This window comes from Cnephaeus nilssonii, assembly GCF_951640355.1.
Source record: "Cnephaeus nilssonii genome assembly, chromosome: 6".
In the NCBI taxonomy this organism is placed as follows: Eukaryota; Metazoa; Chordata; class Mammalia; order Chiroptera; family Vespertilionidae; genus Cnephaeus; species Cnephaeus nilssonii.
In genome coordinates, this window is record NC_137077.1 from 96,718,267 (window position 1) to 96,735,520 (window position 17,254).

The 17,254-nt window shown below is 41.8% G+C and overlaps 1 protein-coding gene across 2 annotated transcripts in view; it reads right to left on the bottom strand.

The window, feature by feature from the left end:
- The window catches only part of FLT1 (fms related receptor tyrosine kinase 1), a 208,018-nt gene that overhangs the window by 109,563 nt on the left and 81,201 nt on the right, over nt 1-17,254 (bottom strand). For both annotated transcript variants that reach the window (XM_079773671.1, XM_079773672.1), the window contains exon 11: nt 6,514-6,628. In XM_079773671.1, the coding sequence (XP_079629797.1) occupies nt 6,514-6,628 (115 nt within the window). The remainder of the gene's footprint in view (nt 1-6,513; nt 6,629-17,254) is intronic.

Sequence of the window (17,254 nt, forward strand, 5' to 3'; positions counted from 1 at the left end):
CCTGTGCTCACAGAACGGGGCACTGCAGCCCGATGGTGCTGAGCAGAGGCAGGGAAGCTCACGAAGGTTATTGTGTGTGTTTGTAAATTACTTCACTTCTCAGCCTGTCAGTTCCTTATCTAGGAAATGAAGATACAGGCTACAAATTAATACACGATAGTTTCACTGGACTTTAGTGGCTGCTATTTGACAAATTAGCCCCTGAAAAGGCAACAGGAGTCAAATGCGTATGAATTTGAAAGCACTTTACAAACTGATATTTCAAAAGTACTGAAACACACATTTATACAGCTTAAAGGCTTGCATTGCTATCTTCTTTTAAAGATAAAAATCAGTTACATGAAAAAAATCATTTAGTTTTAAAATCCAACCCAACCTTGCAGAAAACAAAATACATACTATATAGGAAGATGCATACTATATAGGAAAAACAAAAAAGCAAGTTTTTCATATTTAAAATTATTTTGAAAATGTTGATCCAATTACTTATAAATTATTGCAGCCTATCTCCTAAGACACAGATGGCTGGGTTTGAAATGATAGAGGCTGTGCTGAAGCTTCCAGACTAATGGAGTGTCCTAGCTACAGGCTAAAGTAATATATAGGCTGAAATGTGACCGTGGGCTTCCTAAAGAATACAAAATGTGTTAACATTTTTCTGAGTTTCTAAGTAATGTGTTAGGCACTTTACAGGTTCTCATATGCCATTCAATAAGGTATTTCTGTCTTTATTCTACAAATCAGGAAGACTAAGAATATATTCCTCATGTTTTAGCCAAGTTCACTGCTCCCAATTCTTTGTAATTTTCACTATGGTATAGTGAGGATTGCATAAATGGTTCCTCTTCTGTTCGTTGCATCTGTTTAATTACACATACCATATAGCCTCTGTGTATTGAAATGATTGGACCTGAAAGTATCTACAATATGTGGCATTTTGCATTCAGTTTAGCAGATATTTACTGGGCATTGCACAGATATTTTAAGGGAGACAGAGGCGAATATGACACAATCCCTATTCTTAACCTTGAAGGGTATTGTTAACCTCAGAGGTGACAGAGAAGAATGTCCCTGCTTGAAGATCCAATACATATTACTCTCTTCTGCAGAGGAACACTCACACGAAGTCAGATAAACAGTGAAGAATATGAAAGGGAGCTCAGGTGTCTCCCTATTTTGATTATTAATCTTTAAGAGGTGGGAAATAAAAAAAATTCTGGGTAGCCATTTCCTTTGAATTATTGCACCTACCACTGCAGAGTTGTGGGAGAAAATGAAAGCAGTTAGGAGAGAAGCTTGTGAGGTGCCCCCTTCTGCAGAAGCGGCAACTGAGGTTACAGCGGCTCCAGGACTCACTCAAACACACACAGCAGCACAGACAGACCTGGGCAGAGCTATGTCCAGGTTTGTCTGACTCCAGTGCCTATGCTCTTAATCTTTATGCCGAACTGCTTCTCACCTACAAGTCTGTAAATGTAATAGCACAGATTTATTGCTAGAGTTCTACTTTTTGAATTGAATACCTCCTTGGTCAGCAGAGATAAACCATATAAGCTAAATGCTACTCTGTACAGGAAAGACCAGTTTCTTTCTTAGTATTTTACATAAGCTGCAAGCTATTTTTCAATGGATACAGTGTTAGAGAGTTTGAAAATATGATTGAGGAGTAAAAAAAATTAAAAATAAAACGAAACTTGTATCCTATGATCAACTTTACTAACAACTATCTGATTTCTAGAGTACTTCTCTTTTTTCCCAGAGAGTATAAATTAAAACATATTTTGCATAAAAAACAAAATCTATCTTTAGCTAAAGTATGAACTTTATAGGGTCAGAAACAAGAGCTCAGATGTGAGCTGTAGGTGAGTATACACTGTCTGGACAGAGAAAGGTAAGTCTCAATGCAGGACTCTTCTGATTTAAAGGGACAGATCCATCCCCTGGTGCTCATATGACTGTTCCAAGAGGAAAAGATAAAAATAGCATAACAGTCGGAACACCAAATATCAATTTAATACTTTAAAAGACAAAGTGCCAAGAATTTGAGTTGTGAAATGTGTTTGAAATTATAATCATTTATTTGATAAGGTACACCAAAAGGAATTCTCCAAGATTTATGCTTGTATTATTTCTGTAATTAGTTTTCATTTGCCACAATATTGTTTTTTTTTAGTTCTGAACCCACACTTTGGGGGTGCCTCTACTTGCCCTGCCACGACCTCAAGAATTTAGACACTAGAAACAGACTCTTAAAGGCCATTCCCGGTTCTTTTGTATGACTCGGGAATGCTGATGAAAACTGTCGTCAGGTACTGTAAGTTTGGAAGTTATTCATATTCCTTCCTTCCCTTTCGCTAAGTATTAGTCACTCACCACTACAATGTGGTTTGAGCCTCACGGAATGGAATGGATGGGATGATGTGTAATTCAGCCTAATCTCCAGCATCCATTTACAAAAAATCTATATATGGAACAGTGATTTTAATCTTGGGATGTTTCTAATATAGTTTTCTTTTAAGTGTCTCAGAGAGAAATAAAAGTAGACATGGAGAAAGGTCATGGAAGAATCTAAATTTAACCTAGGGTGGCGCATTTGAGCCAAGTGATGGGAAAATGGAACGTGAGAATTGGGAAAAGTGGGGGAGTGTGTGGGAAATGCAACACAAGCTGTAATCCTGTGTTAGGCACTAGTGCTCTGTCACGGGTTTGTCTCCTACCGTGCACGCATTTCTCATTCTCACCTCAAAACAATTTCAGTGGAAATGTTGCTAAAATGTTGTAAGGTTGTCACAGTTCTCCAGCCTCACAGAACTAATGCTATGATAAGTATTTCCAGTGTGTGTGTTTTTTTTTTCCAACACAGGGCTCCTTCTACTTCCTACTCCATATCTACAGACCCAATTAACAGCCTGGCTGCCTCATTTAAACAATATGAAATCGCCACGTTTGCTATTAGTAACTCCATTGATGACTCACTTTTCACAAATCTAGGCCAAAACTTTCCAGTAAGGAACTGAATTTTATTGTCCCCCTGCACCCTAACTTGAATTACATGAAAAAAGCAAAACAAAACAAAGAAAAAAAAATTCAAGTCCCTGAAATTGAACGCGTGCTCCAGCGGGCCCTTCATCCACTGACCCGTGGGTGTGCTGCTGGGCATGCCCGCACTATGACCGCAGGGAAGAGTATCCTATAGTCTAAGGTGGGACTTTACTTTCTTAAAATGTACAGAAAATACAAGTTTTAATTGTAAAGAGAAGACCAGTGCAAATCATTCTGAAATAGCAAAACTTCCCTTTGTCATCATTATATGAAAGATAATTTCTCATACACAAAAGATATATTAATAGATGCTAAAAGTAAAAGTAGGAAATTCTTTTAAATTTAAAACATTAAATTAATAATTAACGTAAAGTCTGTGTTGCAGTTGCAGCTACTAATAGGATATCATGTATGTAAATATACCTATATATCTCAAACTTTGTTTAGAAAGTATTGTTTTTTTCATTGCAAATAATTGTTTAACAAATAGTCTTAATTATGTATGATCACAATCAATTTTGGAATTGTATTAGGATCTATATGATAATCACCTTCATAACAACAGGCAAATTAGGTAGGGCAAATATTTCTAGCTCCATTATTTGGAGAAGAAAACAGGCTCAGAGAGGTGAACTGGCTTGCATGTCGTTATACAGGATAGAAAGTGGCAGGAGCTGGGTCCCAGGGCTCCTGACTGCATGTGGGATGGCACAAGTGCCAACTGGGTCTGCACATCTATATTTAAAACCTTTGCATCACTACAAAATTACATGTAAATCAGGGAAGTTCCTTTTTCTAACCCTGGTTTTGTTACTCCACTCCCACCATTTCTCACAGGTATTCTCTATGGAGTCAGGTCGCTACTTCATGGTTCAGGCTACTTAGAGACCTCACCTAGCTTTCTCATTTTCCATTTTCTTTTTCATTGAGTATTTTTGTGGAATAGGATACCAAAATAGGACTAGAAGTTACCACATAAATTAAGTTTCTAAGATCTGTTTTAATATCCAGCAGTTATGGTCAGGAAAAGGCAAATTGAACTGACACAATCAATGCCATCTGGAAAATTTCTAGTACTTTGTGGCAACTAACTTGATTTCTATCCTGAGGCAATTTCCTTTTTTTTTTTTATGTAGTCAAAAATTTAACTTTCAAGTTTATAGAATTTCCTCTTTCCTAAGTATTTCACTAAACAGCTCTCTCATCAATAGTTACACATCATGGAATATTTTAAACTACTGTTCATTTGTATTAGAGAAAAAACTTTAAACCACCTACAACTACTACTAGTTATAAAAACATTTCCTAAATCCTTGACAAATGATTGCTGATAGTATCATGCCAGCCGTCGCCATTTGAACTGATTTCTGTATTGGCTTAAATTGGCAGAGGCCTGGGTTTGGGAACAGGAAGACTTTGGTTTGAGCTTTGCATTTTCCACTTTAAGCTGTGTGGCTTTGAATTAATCATCTTATCACCCCAATTTTTCTTATCTTTAAAATGGAGATAACCACTTTGGTCAGCCTAAGAATAATATTGACATTAGCATATGTCAAAAAGTTTCACACAATGAAGAGTTCAGATGTTACTGGTTATTATTGTCAAATCCTACATAGAAAATGATGCCATCTAATTTGTCACCTTCAAGTGCAAAGAATACAGCTGAATAAAGGCATAATCACACTCCAGTAGACGGCATTCATAGTAATAAACTACTCCAAATCAAGACATGCAAGTAGAAATAGACATTTCAGTAAGGGGTTATTTGATATATATATTTTTTACTTTTTAAATTATCACTAACCCATGCCTGTAATCATAGTTTTTTAATGTGTATTTTTCACTAATTCAATAAAAAAAAGCCACCAGATCTGAGATCCACTGATATTTGCATGGTTTACAAGGTATCAGCTCTGCTAAGGCTCAGTGGAGGTTAGGGGAGTAGAGAATGAATAGTACAGGAGTGGCAGAAAAGATGCCTGCTAGACCCTGATGAGATCAGAAGATTTTTTTTGTGTGTGTGTGTGGGAGGAAGGGTTGAAGTGTCTCTTTTTCTTAATAAATTATAATTGACATACAACATTATATTAGTTTCGATGTATAGCATAATGATTCGATATTTGTATATATTACAAAATGATCACCATAACAACTCTGGTTAACACCTGTCACCATATATAGTTACAACTTTTTTCTTGTGATGAGACTTTTAAAATCTACTCTCTCAGCAACGTTCACACATGCAATGCAGTGTCACCACTACAGTCACCACGCTGCACGTTACGTCCCCAGGACTTTTTATTTTAACTGGAAGTTTGTACCTGTTGACCTTCTTTACCCATTTTACCCACCCCAATCCTCTGCCTCTGGCAATGACCCATCTGTTCTCTGTATCTATGAGTTTGTTGCTTGTTTTAGATTCCACATAAAGTGAGATATTTGATTTTTTCTGATTTATTTCAGCATAATGCCCTCAACATCCATCCATGTTGTCACAAATGGCAAGATTTCATTTGTTATAATGGCTAAATAACATTCTGTTGTGTATACACACCGTATTTTCTTTATTCACTCATCCATTAATGAACACTTAGGTTGTTACTGTGTCTTGGTGATTGTGTGTAATGCTGTAATGAACATAGAGGTGCGTATATCTTACTGAGTTAGTATTTTCATTTTCTTCAGATATATACCCAAAAGTGGGATTGCTGGATCACATGGTAGTTCTATTTTTAGTTGTTTGAGGAACTCCATACCCTTTTCCGTAGCCGCTATACCAATTTACATTCCCACCAACAGTGCACGAGGGTTCCCTTTTCTCCACATCCTCAACAACACTTGCTATCTCTTGTCTTTTTGGTGATAGCCATTCTAACAGGTGTGAGTAGTATCTCATTCTGGTTTTGATTTGCATCTCATAAGTCAGAGAGTCTTGGGATTCTGTGTGTTTGTATACCCTAGTGTTAGTCAGGCTTTGCCTTTGCAAAGACAGAGGGGAAAACAAGATATTTTGTGGAATGGGAACATTCCATATCAGCTTTTGCTTATTGCTACCCCACTTTACTTGTGGAAGTGAGTCTCAGTCCTGGTTACATGCCAGACTCTGTTGTGAGCTTTCATGAACCCTGGGCTCCACCCCAGAGATTCAAAAGTAATGATAATTGGGAGAGTATTCGAATATGCAGCCAGGGTTGAGAACCACTGATGTGGACAAGCCTGGTGTTCAACAGGCAGTTCCACCCCTTCTGTTGGGACAGCGTACTCATTCCCGGGGACTGGTGGTTGGCTGGAGAATACCACCATTTGAGTGACCCCAGTGCATCTCTCCATGAAGCGGTATCTCAATACCTTCTTCTCTCTGGACTTTGGTTTGAGCTTTTGAGTGATTCCTGGTCCTAATAAACCCAGAGCGGGGAGCTGAGTGTGTGTTTTTAGAATAAGTATCCCAATGTTTATTTTTACAAAGAATACCTTATTTTTTCCTTCTATTATTGCCGTGCGCTGAGTGATGCTCTCAATTCTGTTTCCTATGTTGCTGTCAGGATCCAGGATAAAGGACTCTTCATTATTGGAGCAAAAGTCATACCTATTTTTAAAAAAAGTAAGTCATTATTATGTTGCTTTGCAGCATGGTCCAGACCAAGGTGAAATGAAAATCATTGGACAAGTGCTTGGGCAACAAAAGCACACTTTCTTTCTCTTTTCTTTAGATTTTCCCCAATATCCATTCTCACAACTTAAAAATAGCAAATATATTTTGCCTGATCTGAAAAACCCACATCAATGAGTCTCCAAACGTCCTTCCTATTCTAAATGTTAAATATGAAATAAAATGCATAAATTAGAAAATTTAATATATAGATTTTAATTAGCTCCTAGTGGAGGAAATATGCAAACACAGAAAAAAATGAAGTTACATTAACGAATGGAAACCTCAAAGTAATCACATCTATAAAAGGCTGGCTGCTAATCAGGACATTCCATTATGCAGGTAACTTCTCCCAGGCTAATTAAGTGCATGTGCAAGCACACATGATGGAGCAGTTATTAATTTCAGTCAAGTTTGGCGGTTTCATGGTAAGCTCTTCAACTTCTCAGGCCTCAAGTGTTTAATTATAAAATAAGGGTTTGAAGTTATTTATCTTTAAGATCTATTTTTATTCTAAAAGTCCATGAAATCTCTCTCTCTTATTTTGAACTAGCTACTTGAGTACCATTTTAAAGAGAGATTTTGACCTACACTGAGTGGCCAGATTATTATGATCTCTGAATGCATAATAATCTGGCCACTCAGTGTATATCCTATATAATAAAAGGCTAATATGCAAATTGTCCCCTCAACCAGGAGTTCAACCAGCAGGCAGGTTGGCCAACCACCCATGTCCCCTCCCCCTGGCCAGGCTGGCCGGACCCCACCCATGCATGAATTCATGCACTGGGCCTCTAATAAATACACACACACACACACACACACACACACACACACACACACACATACTGAGTGGCCAGATTATTATGCATTCAGAGATCATAATAATCTGGCCACTCAGTGTATATCTGGAAGTTAGCATGTTTTCTCAGACACATTATTATCAGAAAGCTTCTGTTTTCATATGGTTTGCTATGCAAATCATTTGGGTAAATAGTTATTGCTCATTTATTATGTTTTATGTATCCTACATTCTACATGAATAAAAACCCCAAACAACAAGAAAAGACATTTAAGTCCATGCTGACTGGGCAGTAAACTAGTATCTTAACTGGCCTTGCTGCCGGCTGGCTTTTTCCACTCTTCCAACACCCACCAAACTGCGTCAGACCAGCCCCTGCATGCTCTGGTTTTCAGTGAAATCCTTTTTGTTCCAAAAGCTTTAACAACTGGACTGTAGAAATTTCAGGCTTTTTTGTCTGATGGTCAAGGCCATCCACAGTCCATCCCTTACCTGCTTTTCCAAACGTAACCTATAAAAAGCCCTTTGTTCTAGCCAAATTGTGTTTTGGTTTGGTTAGTTCAGAGTACTGGGCCAGGAGTCAGAGGGGACTTAGGTCCTAGTCCTGCCACGACTTCTCCTAACTGTATGACAAGTTTTCTCTTCTGCAAACTAAAAATTAAATATACCTGCCTTGTTACTCTCACAGGATTATATAAGCATCAAATGGCTTCATTTACTTGCAGAGGTTTTGTAAATTAAAGACACAGAGGAAAGTAAGGAGTTATCCTTCCTGTATCACAGGAGCATGCCATGTGCACCCAGATCCCTTCGTCTTCACTCACGTAGCTACCACGGACCAGACACCCCCACCATCCATAACACGGTCTTGTCGAACAGCTTATTCTGACCATTGTGACCTCTCATTGCTCTCACTTACCACTCACTGAGCCTATAGCAAGTTCACCTTAAAACATTCCTTGAGACTTAAATAGGAATGTATTTGAGACAGTGCAAAGAGAGATATATTTCAGGTGCCTCAAAACTGCATCTGTTAGGCTCCCAAGGTTTGGAGAGGTGTGCCTGCAGGAGCCTGACTCGATTCCCTGCAGCCACCCTCAGCCAGCCATGCCCTCTGTTTCTGATTAACTTCGGTGTAGATTTTTCTGTTTACTTGCACAGGGACCATTTCACTGAAGCATTATTAAAATTTATCTATATCTATATCTATATCTATATCTATCTATATATATATATATATATATATATATATATATATATATATATAATTTATTTATTTATTGTTTTCAGAGAGGAAGCAAGAGGGGGGGGACACATCAATGATGAGAGAGAATCACTGATTGGCTGCCTCCTGCATGCTCTACACTGGAGATCAAGCCTGCAACATGGGCATGTGCCCTGACAGGGAATCGAACCATGACCTCCTAGTTCATAGGTTGACGCTCAACCACTGAGCCACACAGGCCAGGCTCACTGAAGCATTTTGTATTGTTACCTTTTGGACTAGAATTTGTGGTGAAGAGAAAGTTTGCTAGGCTTTATTTTGTACACTAGAGGCCTGGTGCACGAAATTCATGCACAGGGGTGGAGGATGTCCCTCAGCCTGGCCTGCACCCTCTCCAATCTGGGATCCCTCTCGCAATCCAGAACCACTGGCTCCCAAGTGCTCATCTGCCTGCCTGTCTAATGCCCCTAACTGCTCCCCTGCCAGCCTGATGGCCCGAACTGCTCTCCCATCCTGGCCTGATCCCCCTAACTGCCTATCTGCTCTCCCCTCCTGGCCTAAACCCCCTAACTGCCCATCTACTCTCCCTTCCTCTCTGTGCCTTCAGACCCCGGCACAGGAGTGCTGGGAGCTCTCCGCTGAGGCCCCGCCTCCGTCCTGACGACCCCCCTCTGGGCTGGGTGGCACCGTGGCCCTGTGTGCACCTCTGCTAGGGGGGCCGTCCCTGTCCTGATGCCCCACTCTGGGCCAGGTGGTGTGGCGGGCCTGCGCGCGCCTTTGCCGTGGTGGCCACCATGTCAGGCCTGTATGTGTCTCCACTTGGGGGGCCACCGCAGCCCATCCTGATGCCCCCCCTCCGGGTTGGGCAGCGCAGCAGGCCTGCGCGTGCTTCTGCTGGGGGAGGGGGGGTTGCCCCTGTTCTGACGCCCCCCTCCGGACCAGGCGGTGCAGCAGGCCTGCATGCATCTCTGCCAGGGGGGCTGTCCCGGCGGCAGCCTCATGTCCCAGTGGCACAAGTCCCTGCCTCGTCCCCATCCATCAGCTCCTGTGCGCGCACAGCCTGTTGACCGGTCATGACTGGGACACCGTTAGGACCAATTAGCATATTACCTCGTTATATATATATAGATGTTTGGGGTAGATTTTGGAGATTTTGAAACCAGGAGGATCTTTTAGAGTCCAATTTCCAGAAAGAATTGAGGGGATGATCTTAAGGAGCCAAGGGCAGCCATGACTTATGTGAGATGAAGGTGAGAGGATAAGATAAGTGAGAAAAAGGGAAGACAGAAGGGATTGCAATGGCCAGGAGAAAGTTCTGTGGTTGTTCCTCTCTGGCCCTGGAGCCCAGGAAAAACTCCAGAATGTGAACCTACCTAGTCTTCCGGATAGTTTCCCCTCCTGGGCACGCTGCCCTGTGAGGCCCCCCCTCCAGAGCACCCACACTTCCTAAGTTGCCATTTAGTGCTTCCAGGCCCCTCTGGGCCAGCATCTGCCGGGGAGCAGGGGCCACAAGTACTTACTCGCTCTGTTCTCATAACTAAGCGAGGGCCTAGCAGGTAATTGGCACCACATAAACATGTAGAAACTTATAAACAGGCATGAGATACTGATATGTTGTTTCTAGTAAGAGTATTCATTTGTTTTAGTTTATTATTTTCAAACATAGTGATAAAAAGACATAATGTAATGAAACCTCATATATTCACCACCCAGATTCGACAATTATGATTTTGCCACATTCGTTTCATTTATCCCTTATTTCTTTTTATTTTCTATAAGTATTTTAAAGCAAATGCCAGACATCATGTCATTTTTGCCCTACATATTTCAGTGCATAGCTCCAAAAATATGCTCATTTTTTAATTTAACAACAGTGTCATTATTACACTTAATAGAATTAGCAACAATTCCTTGGTGTTGTTTGTACCCAGTCCAAATGTTTTTAAAATGTCAGTTTTTACAGTTATATTATAAGATTAAATTAAAAAAGAATTAATAAGGAGTGACCATTTGTTGTTGTTGTTAATCATCACCCAAGGACATTTTTCCACTGATTTTTTAAAGAGGTAAAAGGGAGGGGGAGAGACAGAGAAAGAGAAACATCAATGTGAGAGAGACATAGCGATTGGTTGCCTCCTGCGTGTGTCCTGACCAGGGCCAGGAATTGAGCCTGCAACTGAGGTACAATACCCTTGACTGGAATCGAACCTGGAACCCTTCAGTCTGAGGTCAATGCTCTATCCACTGAGCCAAACTGGCTAGGGCAAGGAGTAACCACTCTTAAGGAATTTCTGTTAAGGATTTCTACTAGCTAATCTTATAATCATCAGGTAAAATAAGTGAAAGCAGTTTTCTTTACTAATTAACTCTATTGATTAGTGTTCTCTGTTAGTAGAGAAAATGGAACCAAAGAGAAATTAGACACTGTCTCCCTTACTTGAGACATTTTATTGATGAAGCTTTAAAATCATGATGTTATCTTCCCCTAGTTTTCATTATTAGTATTCTGCATTTTCTTTTTGTTTGTCTGTTTGTTTGTTTTTTGTTAATCCTCACTTGAGGATTTTTTCCCCATTGATTTTTAGAGAGAGTGGGAGAGAAGGAGAAAGGGAGAAAGAGAGAGAGAGAGAGAGAGAGAGAGAGAAACAATGATGTGAGAGATATACATCAATCAGTTGCCTTCGGTACCCACCCTGACTGGGGCTGGGAATCGAACCCAAAGCCCTTCAGTGAGTGGGCTGATGCTCCACTAAACAACACCAGGCAGGGTGCCATTTTCTAGACTGTAACCTCCATACCTTGAACTAGTATTTGACCTCACATCCTTCACACATGCTCAATACGCATATGAGTATATGTAATGTATATATGTACATTACAGGCATATGGGGCTTATGACATATGTACACCTCTATGAATATATGTACACCTATCTTAGTCATGTGTGTGTGTACTGCGTATTGTGACATCAAACAACAGAAATTCTCTTGTGTCTGGAAGAGAAGTCTTTAATTTCGTTCTTTTTCCCTTAAAGAAGGGGAAAAGATAAGAGAGGCCTTAGACAAAGATCTTAGTTTCATACTCTTGGTCTTCAGGAAATGCAAAGAAATATGTGAGAGTAAAGCAAGTCTAGGCATTTCCCGAGGGAAATGCAGTCTGCTCTCAGAGTTCACTAGGGGCTGCCAACCTCTGACCCCCACCCCCACCACTAAGTCTAAGGGCGGTAACTGAGGGCACAAGCCCCAGCGTGGAAACTAGAGACTGGGCTATGGTGGCCAGGTCCTCCAAACAAAAAGGACAGGTTCGGTGGCTGTTTTCTAATTTGAGGACTGTTATTTTTCCCTCTTTGTAATTGCAACCACAAAAATAGAATGTCATTTAGGAGCCTGACTATATAATAGCACTTGAAAAGAGATTTAGGGGGAGGGGAGTTTGCCTAAGTCTTAAGAATACATCAAGCTCTTAAGGAAGTAGATTGTGCCATGTTTGAAGATGCAAAGATAATCACTGTGCTGGGAACTGTCTTGAGGGGGGAGGAAGCCGAACAACAAGAGGAAAGCAGCGTTCACTCCTGATTTCGCACAGGAAGCCCACAGCACCTCCTGCCCAAGAGAGATAAGAACGCTCCCAGGCACAATTCTGGACAAGGCCACTGTTATCAGCGTCAGCTCCACGCTGTCCTCTCTCTGCTCCGAGCCTCCGTCCCTTTCCTAATGAGCTTTAGGATCCGACCTCCATTTGCATGCAGCATGCCAAGTACAACATCATGGAGGTTATTTATAACCATTGAGAGAGAAAAAAGTTTCCGGGGTAAGAGTGTACTCCATGTCAACTCATCCATGGCCCTAGAGTTGAAACAAATTAGTTTCAGACTATAGATTGATATAAATAAATTCAAAGAGAGCAGCCAATGATGGACCCAGCACATGGAGTGGGCCCTACGTGTGACATGTCAGTGTGTTTAACTCCAGGCAGGAGCCGTCTGTGGGGCTCTCCCGGCTGCTCTCAGTTACCGGGCTTCTTCTCTCGACACTTATTAGGGAAACACCACCCGCAGGAGATGTAGATGACATTACTGACCCACATGCTTGGGGTTGATTTTCCTGTAGTGGCGAGGAATTTGCCTTGTTCCCTTCACGCTCATAAATACTTGGCTCCTCTGTGACCAAAGGCAGATAAAGGCAGTCTGGGGCCACAGGAGAAGGCAAAGCCAACACTGGGGTCAAACCGACAAACTTGACAATATTGACTGCTGGTCCCAAGAGGCAAGTTAAGCAGCCATAGTTGTAATAATTATAATACACACCATGCATATTATTCTCTACTACAGTAAGGATTATATTTTCTATGCTCTAGGCATTTCTTAAACACTATCTCACTAATCTGTACAAAACCCTAAAAGTGTAGGTACTCTCACCTCCCATTTAATGGATAAGGAAATTGAGGGTTACCGAGGTTAGGTAATTACCCAAGGCTAACCAGGTAAGAAGGGGCAGAAGCAGAATTTGTCATCAGTTCTGGCTCACTCCGGAATCTGTGCACGTACCCCTTACACTGTAGGTAATAATATCCATGCACAATCATCATATGACAAGAAATTGCTTTACTGCACTGTTTCTTTGTATATAGCAAGACAAGGCTTGTCAAATATTCACTACACAAATATCATTAGTGCAGTGGCAATTTCAGTCTTTTTTAGCCCTGTTTGCACGGTCTGGTGAACTTCTTTCCAAAATCGGGCACACAACTCTCATCATACGCAACCAAAATACGTTGCACGTGCAGTGTGTGCCTGGTCTGCGGTGAATTTATACTGGAGCTCATTTTGTCATCCCACAGTTCCTGAACTCAACTCCCAGCCACCTTCACAAGCCCAACTCCGGAAAGACACCCAGGGGGCCCTTTGTGATCCCCTGTGCTGTTCCTTAGGCGCTGGCTTTGAACAATTCCAACTTTCAGACTTTCTTCATCCCCTGCCTTTCTTCCTCCTCCCCGCCCTACATCGAAGGGGCACTTTTCTCTCTTCAGAGGGTGGGATGTGGCATCTGATGGGATCAGAAGGAGAGTCCAGCTGGGTGAGCTCAGCCACCGAAAGTTAGTGTCTGTGTTTGCTTTGAAGTGACGCTCTCTTGGGAGAACAAGGTGAGAGGGTTCTCTGAAGAACAAGGTGAGAGGGTTCAACCCCTCATTTGGCCTTTCTAGAGAGCGCCCATCTGTTTAGTGCCTGACATAGAAACCAAGACTCCACAATTAGCGTTAGAAAATTCTCATTTCATAAATGATTTCTAGCAATTCCCTAACCACCCCAATTCTAAAGAGTCTACTCGACAGCCTGAATCTTAAGATAAAGAGGTGTGTGTGTGTGTGTGTGTGTGTGTGTGTGTGTGTGTGTGTGTGTGGTGTTTTCTCCTTTCTCCCTATGATACGTGATATTAAGCGGAATTTTCTTTCAAAATCTCTGTTGTCCTAAATTCTGATTCTTGGTTGGCTGAGGTAAAACTAGTGCCAGGCTTGGCTAGGAGCTATATGTACATGTTTAAGGTCCACAAAGTCTCACAGTCACCCAGTGAAGCGGGTATTATGATCACCAGTCCACAAACCCTTTCAGCAATGAGGAAAAGGAAACTCTGAAAAATCAAACGCCTTGCTCAGACTCACAGAGAAAGGAGCAGCCCTGGGATTAGAACCCAGAGTTCTTAACACTCTCCACCCAGTCACCTCCCAAACTTCACCTCCCCGCACTTCACCGCGTGCATCGGCTCAGACCCCTGAGAGGAGAGCTCTGGGCCGGGGTCAGACACCAAGAGAGATGGAGTGTTCGCCTCCCAGGGCAGAAGGGGCACCCAGCCCTTTGGTGGAGAGGGCAGGGGAGAGGAATGCTTCCTAATTCCATTTTGATGTAAATTTTGGTTAGTTTTGGTCATAAAAATGTTTTGATGCCCAAATTATAGGAACGCTTGGTCTTCTACTAGCTGATAAATTTTATCATTTAAAAAATTTTTGCAACAAAATATAAAATCTACCTTTTATCACAATCTTTCTCTTTCCCTGTTGACTTATTTTGTCTGCAGGATGCCTGACTGCTGTGAGGTAAGGCTGGCCTGTTTATTATGAACTCCAATCATTCATAGCAGGCAGCTCACTTTAAGGAGGCCTCTGGCTGGGGGGGGCAGTGTGCAGTGGTGAGCTGAGCACCCCAATACCCTATGGCTGCTTATTTGAGCCTGGGCCATTGCCTAGGAGTGAGTGTATCTATAATTTATAAATACAGCACCTTTACTGGGGGGCAGGGTGGTTCTAGAAAGCTCTATTGAGTCCCAAGACAATAATTTCCCTCTTTCTTTTTTGGATGATGAGATATGAGGATTTCTAGTGTGGACTCTATCTGTTTAATGAGATTAAACTGCACGTGCTCACTGTGATTAGAATCTATTTGTAAAGAATATCAAATCATTTCAAGTTAGGAAACAAAGGGGTAGAGCAGCAGTAAAGAACACATCGAGGCTGTAAAAAATAAAAAAAGACTTTGAAAAAATAGAAAGGAAAGAAAAGCCCGCCTGGAAGCAGGCCAGCGGGCGCGGCCAGGGCCGCTGGGCTGGTTGGGGCAGCCGCCCTGCAGCCGGGCCTGATGTAAACTTCCCTCTGCTCCTGTGCGCTGTGTCAAAACATCGCCCATAGCGTGTCTGAGCCATCAGATTAATAGAATCTGCAAACATTATCTTTTCCCCTCTTCTCACATTCTCTTAAAACAAATAAAACAATATAGGGGAAAGGATGCTGGCAGCAAAGGTGCAGCGCTGGAAGGAGTGTTTAGACAGAATGGTTCCTGCTTCTTTGCTCCAGGAAAAGGGCCTAGGCCTTCGGGTGGTCACAGGGTCAGGCCGAGAGGATTCTGGAGGAGTGACTGTCTTGTGCAGTGAGAGACCCGGTGACGCCTTGGAGCGCACACTGAAAATCACTTCTTGTCTGAATGGAGAGGGGGGAGTGGAGAAGACTTTTCAGGGATTGGAGGCCCTGGGTCAGCTCCTCGGACAATGGTGGAGGTGATCCAGCGTCCTGCCCACCTCTGTTTAGATAAGAGCTTTTCCGTGAGCGTCTTGGCCTGCAGTGCTTCCTGCTCTCGAGGGCCCTGTGGTCCATTCACACTCAGAACAAGGCCTGTCTTCCCAGTCTCCGCGGTCCTTCCTCTCCTCGCCTGTTTGCTGCCACCAGCGATCCCCCTACCCGGACTCTGACTCTCTCTTTTACAGAATCTGAGCCAGGACAAGGCGGCCTTTTAGTCCAAGAGGGGTGACCGGGAGTCTAAAGGGGTGGTTACTTACTTGGTTAAAACCAGATATGGGCTTCAAAGAGAACACCTATTCTGTTCATTCATTTTTCTTCTATTAGTTTTATTATAGGAGACTGGTCAGCTGAGGAAGAGTGGGTTGATAAACAGATGTTTTTAGGGAAATGTTAGGTGTGGCTACAAATACCTTGATCTCTTACATGTAAGGAGTTTTACTTAAAGTATTAACTCTGTTCCGTGAAGAATATTTCAATATTGTTACATTTTGTTATCATGAAAAGGAAGAGAACAGATTGCTTATCTAGTGGTCAATACTGAAACATCCAGAAAGCCTTCAGGGGTAGGGATGGGAAGTCACAATTTGCCCTAAGGACTATAGATCCTAGAGCTAGTCAGACCCAAATTCAAATCATTATTTTATAACTTTCTAGTTACATAACCCTGGATAGCAAAAGCCCACTTGTGAGAATCACAGTCATAGAAAACTGCTCAGAAGTTTCAATCCTTGAATAGTTCTGCAATTGAATCATGTCGCTTTAAATAAGTTCTGTTTTGGTGTTATGCATTGGTCACCACTGAAGGGCATTATACCTGAGACACCCCCTCTCATAGAGCTGTGGCTGAGGAGTTTGTGGGACACACCCCACACATCAGGAGAGAAGTCATTTCCCTCAGCTCTCAGTTCCCTGAAAGGTTGTACTTTTTGTACTTCTCTTGGTTTGTTTTTAACTCATGGGTCTCTTACGCTTGCAAATGTCTATTTTATTTCTCTTTCTCGCTGGACAACTAGAAAGTAAAGCTTATGGGCCATATCTCCATATTAGTTTAACGCCATTTTCTCCTTTCATCCAGGTATGCTCAATTATTTATTGTACTTTTTGTGAATCATCTTGAATTCTTTGGAAATGGATGTGCCCTTAACACAGCCAATTCACAAGATGCTACCACATGTTACCACGCCTTACTGATTCTACTGTAGGAGGTAAAAAGAAACAGAAGGGAGATAACTTAAGATCCTTTTGCATCAGCAAACATGAAGTTGATACTAAATGAGTTAACTTGTGTAACATACTTAGCACAGTGCCTGGCACACAGCAGACAGATGATAAGTGTTAGCTATGATTTTATTATCTGACTAGATAAGAGCTGTTTAGGAGCAGAGGCTCTGTCTTACTCATCTTTATAACCTTAGGGTCTAGCCAGCCGCCGGTGAGCAGTAAAAGAGCACACGTCTCTGGCTCGTGTGAC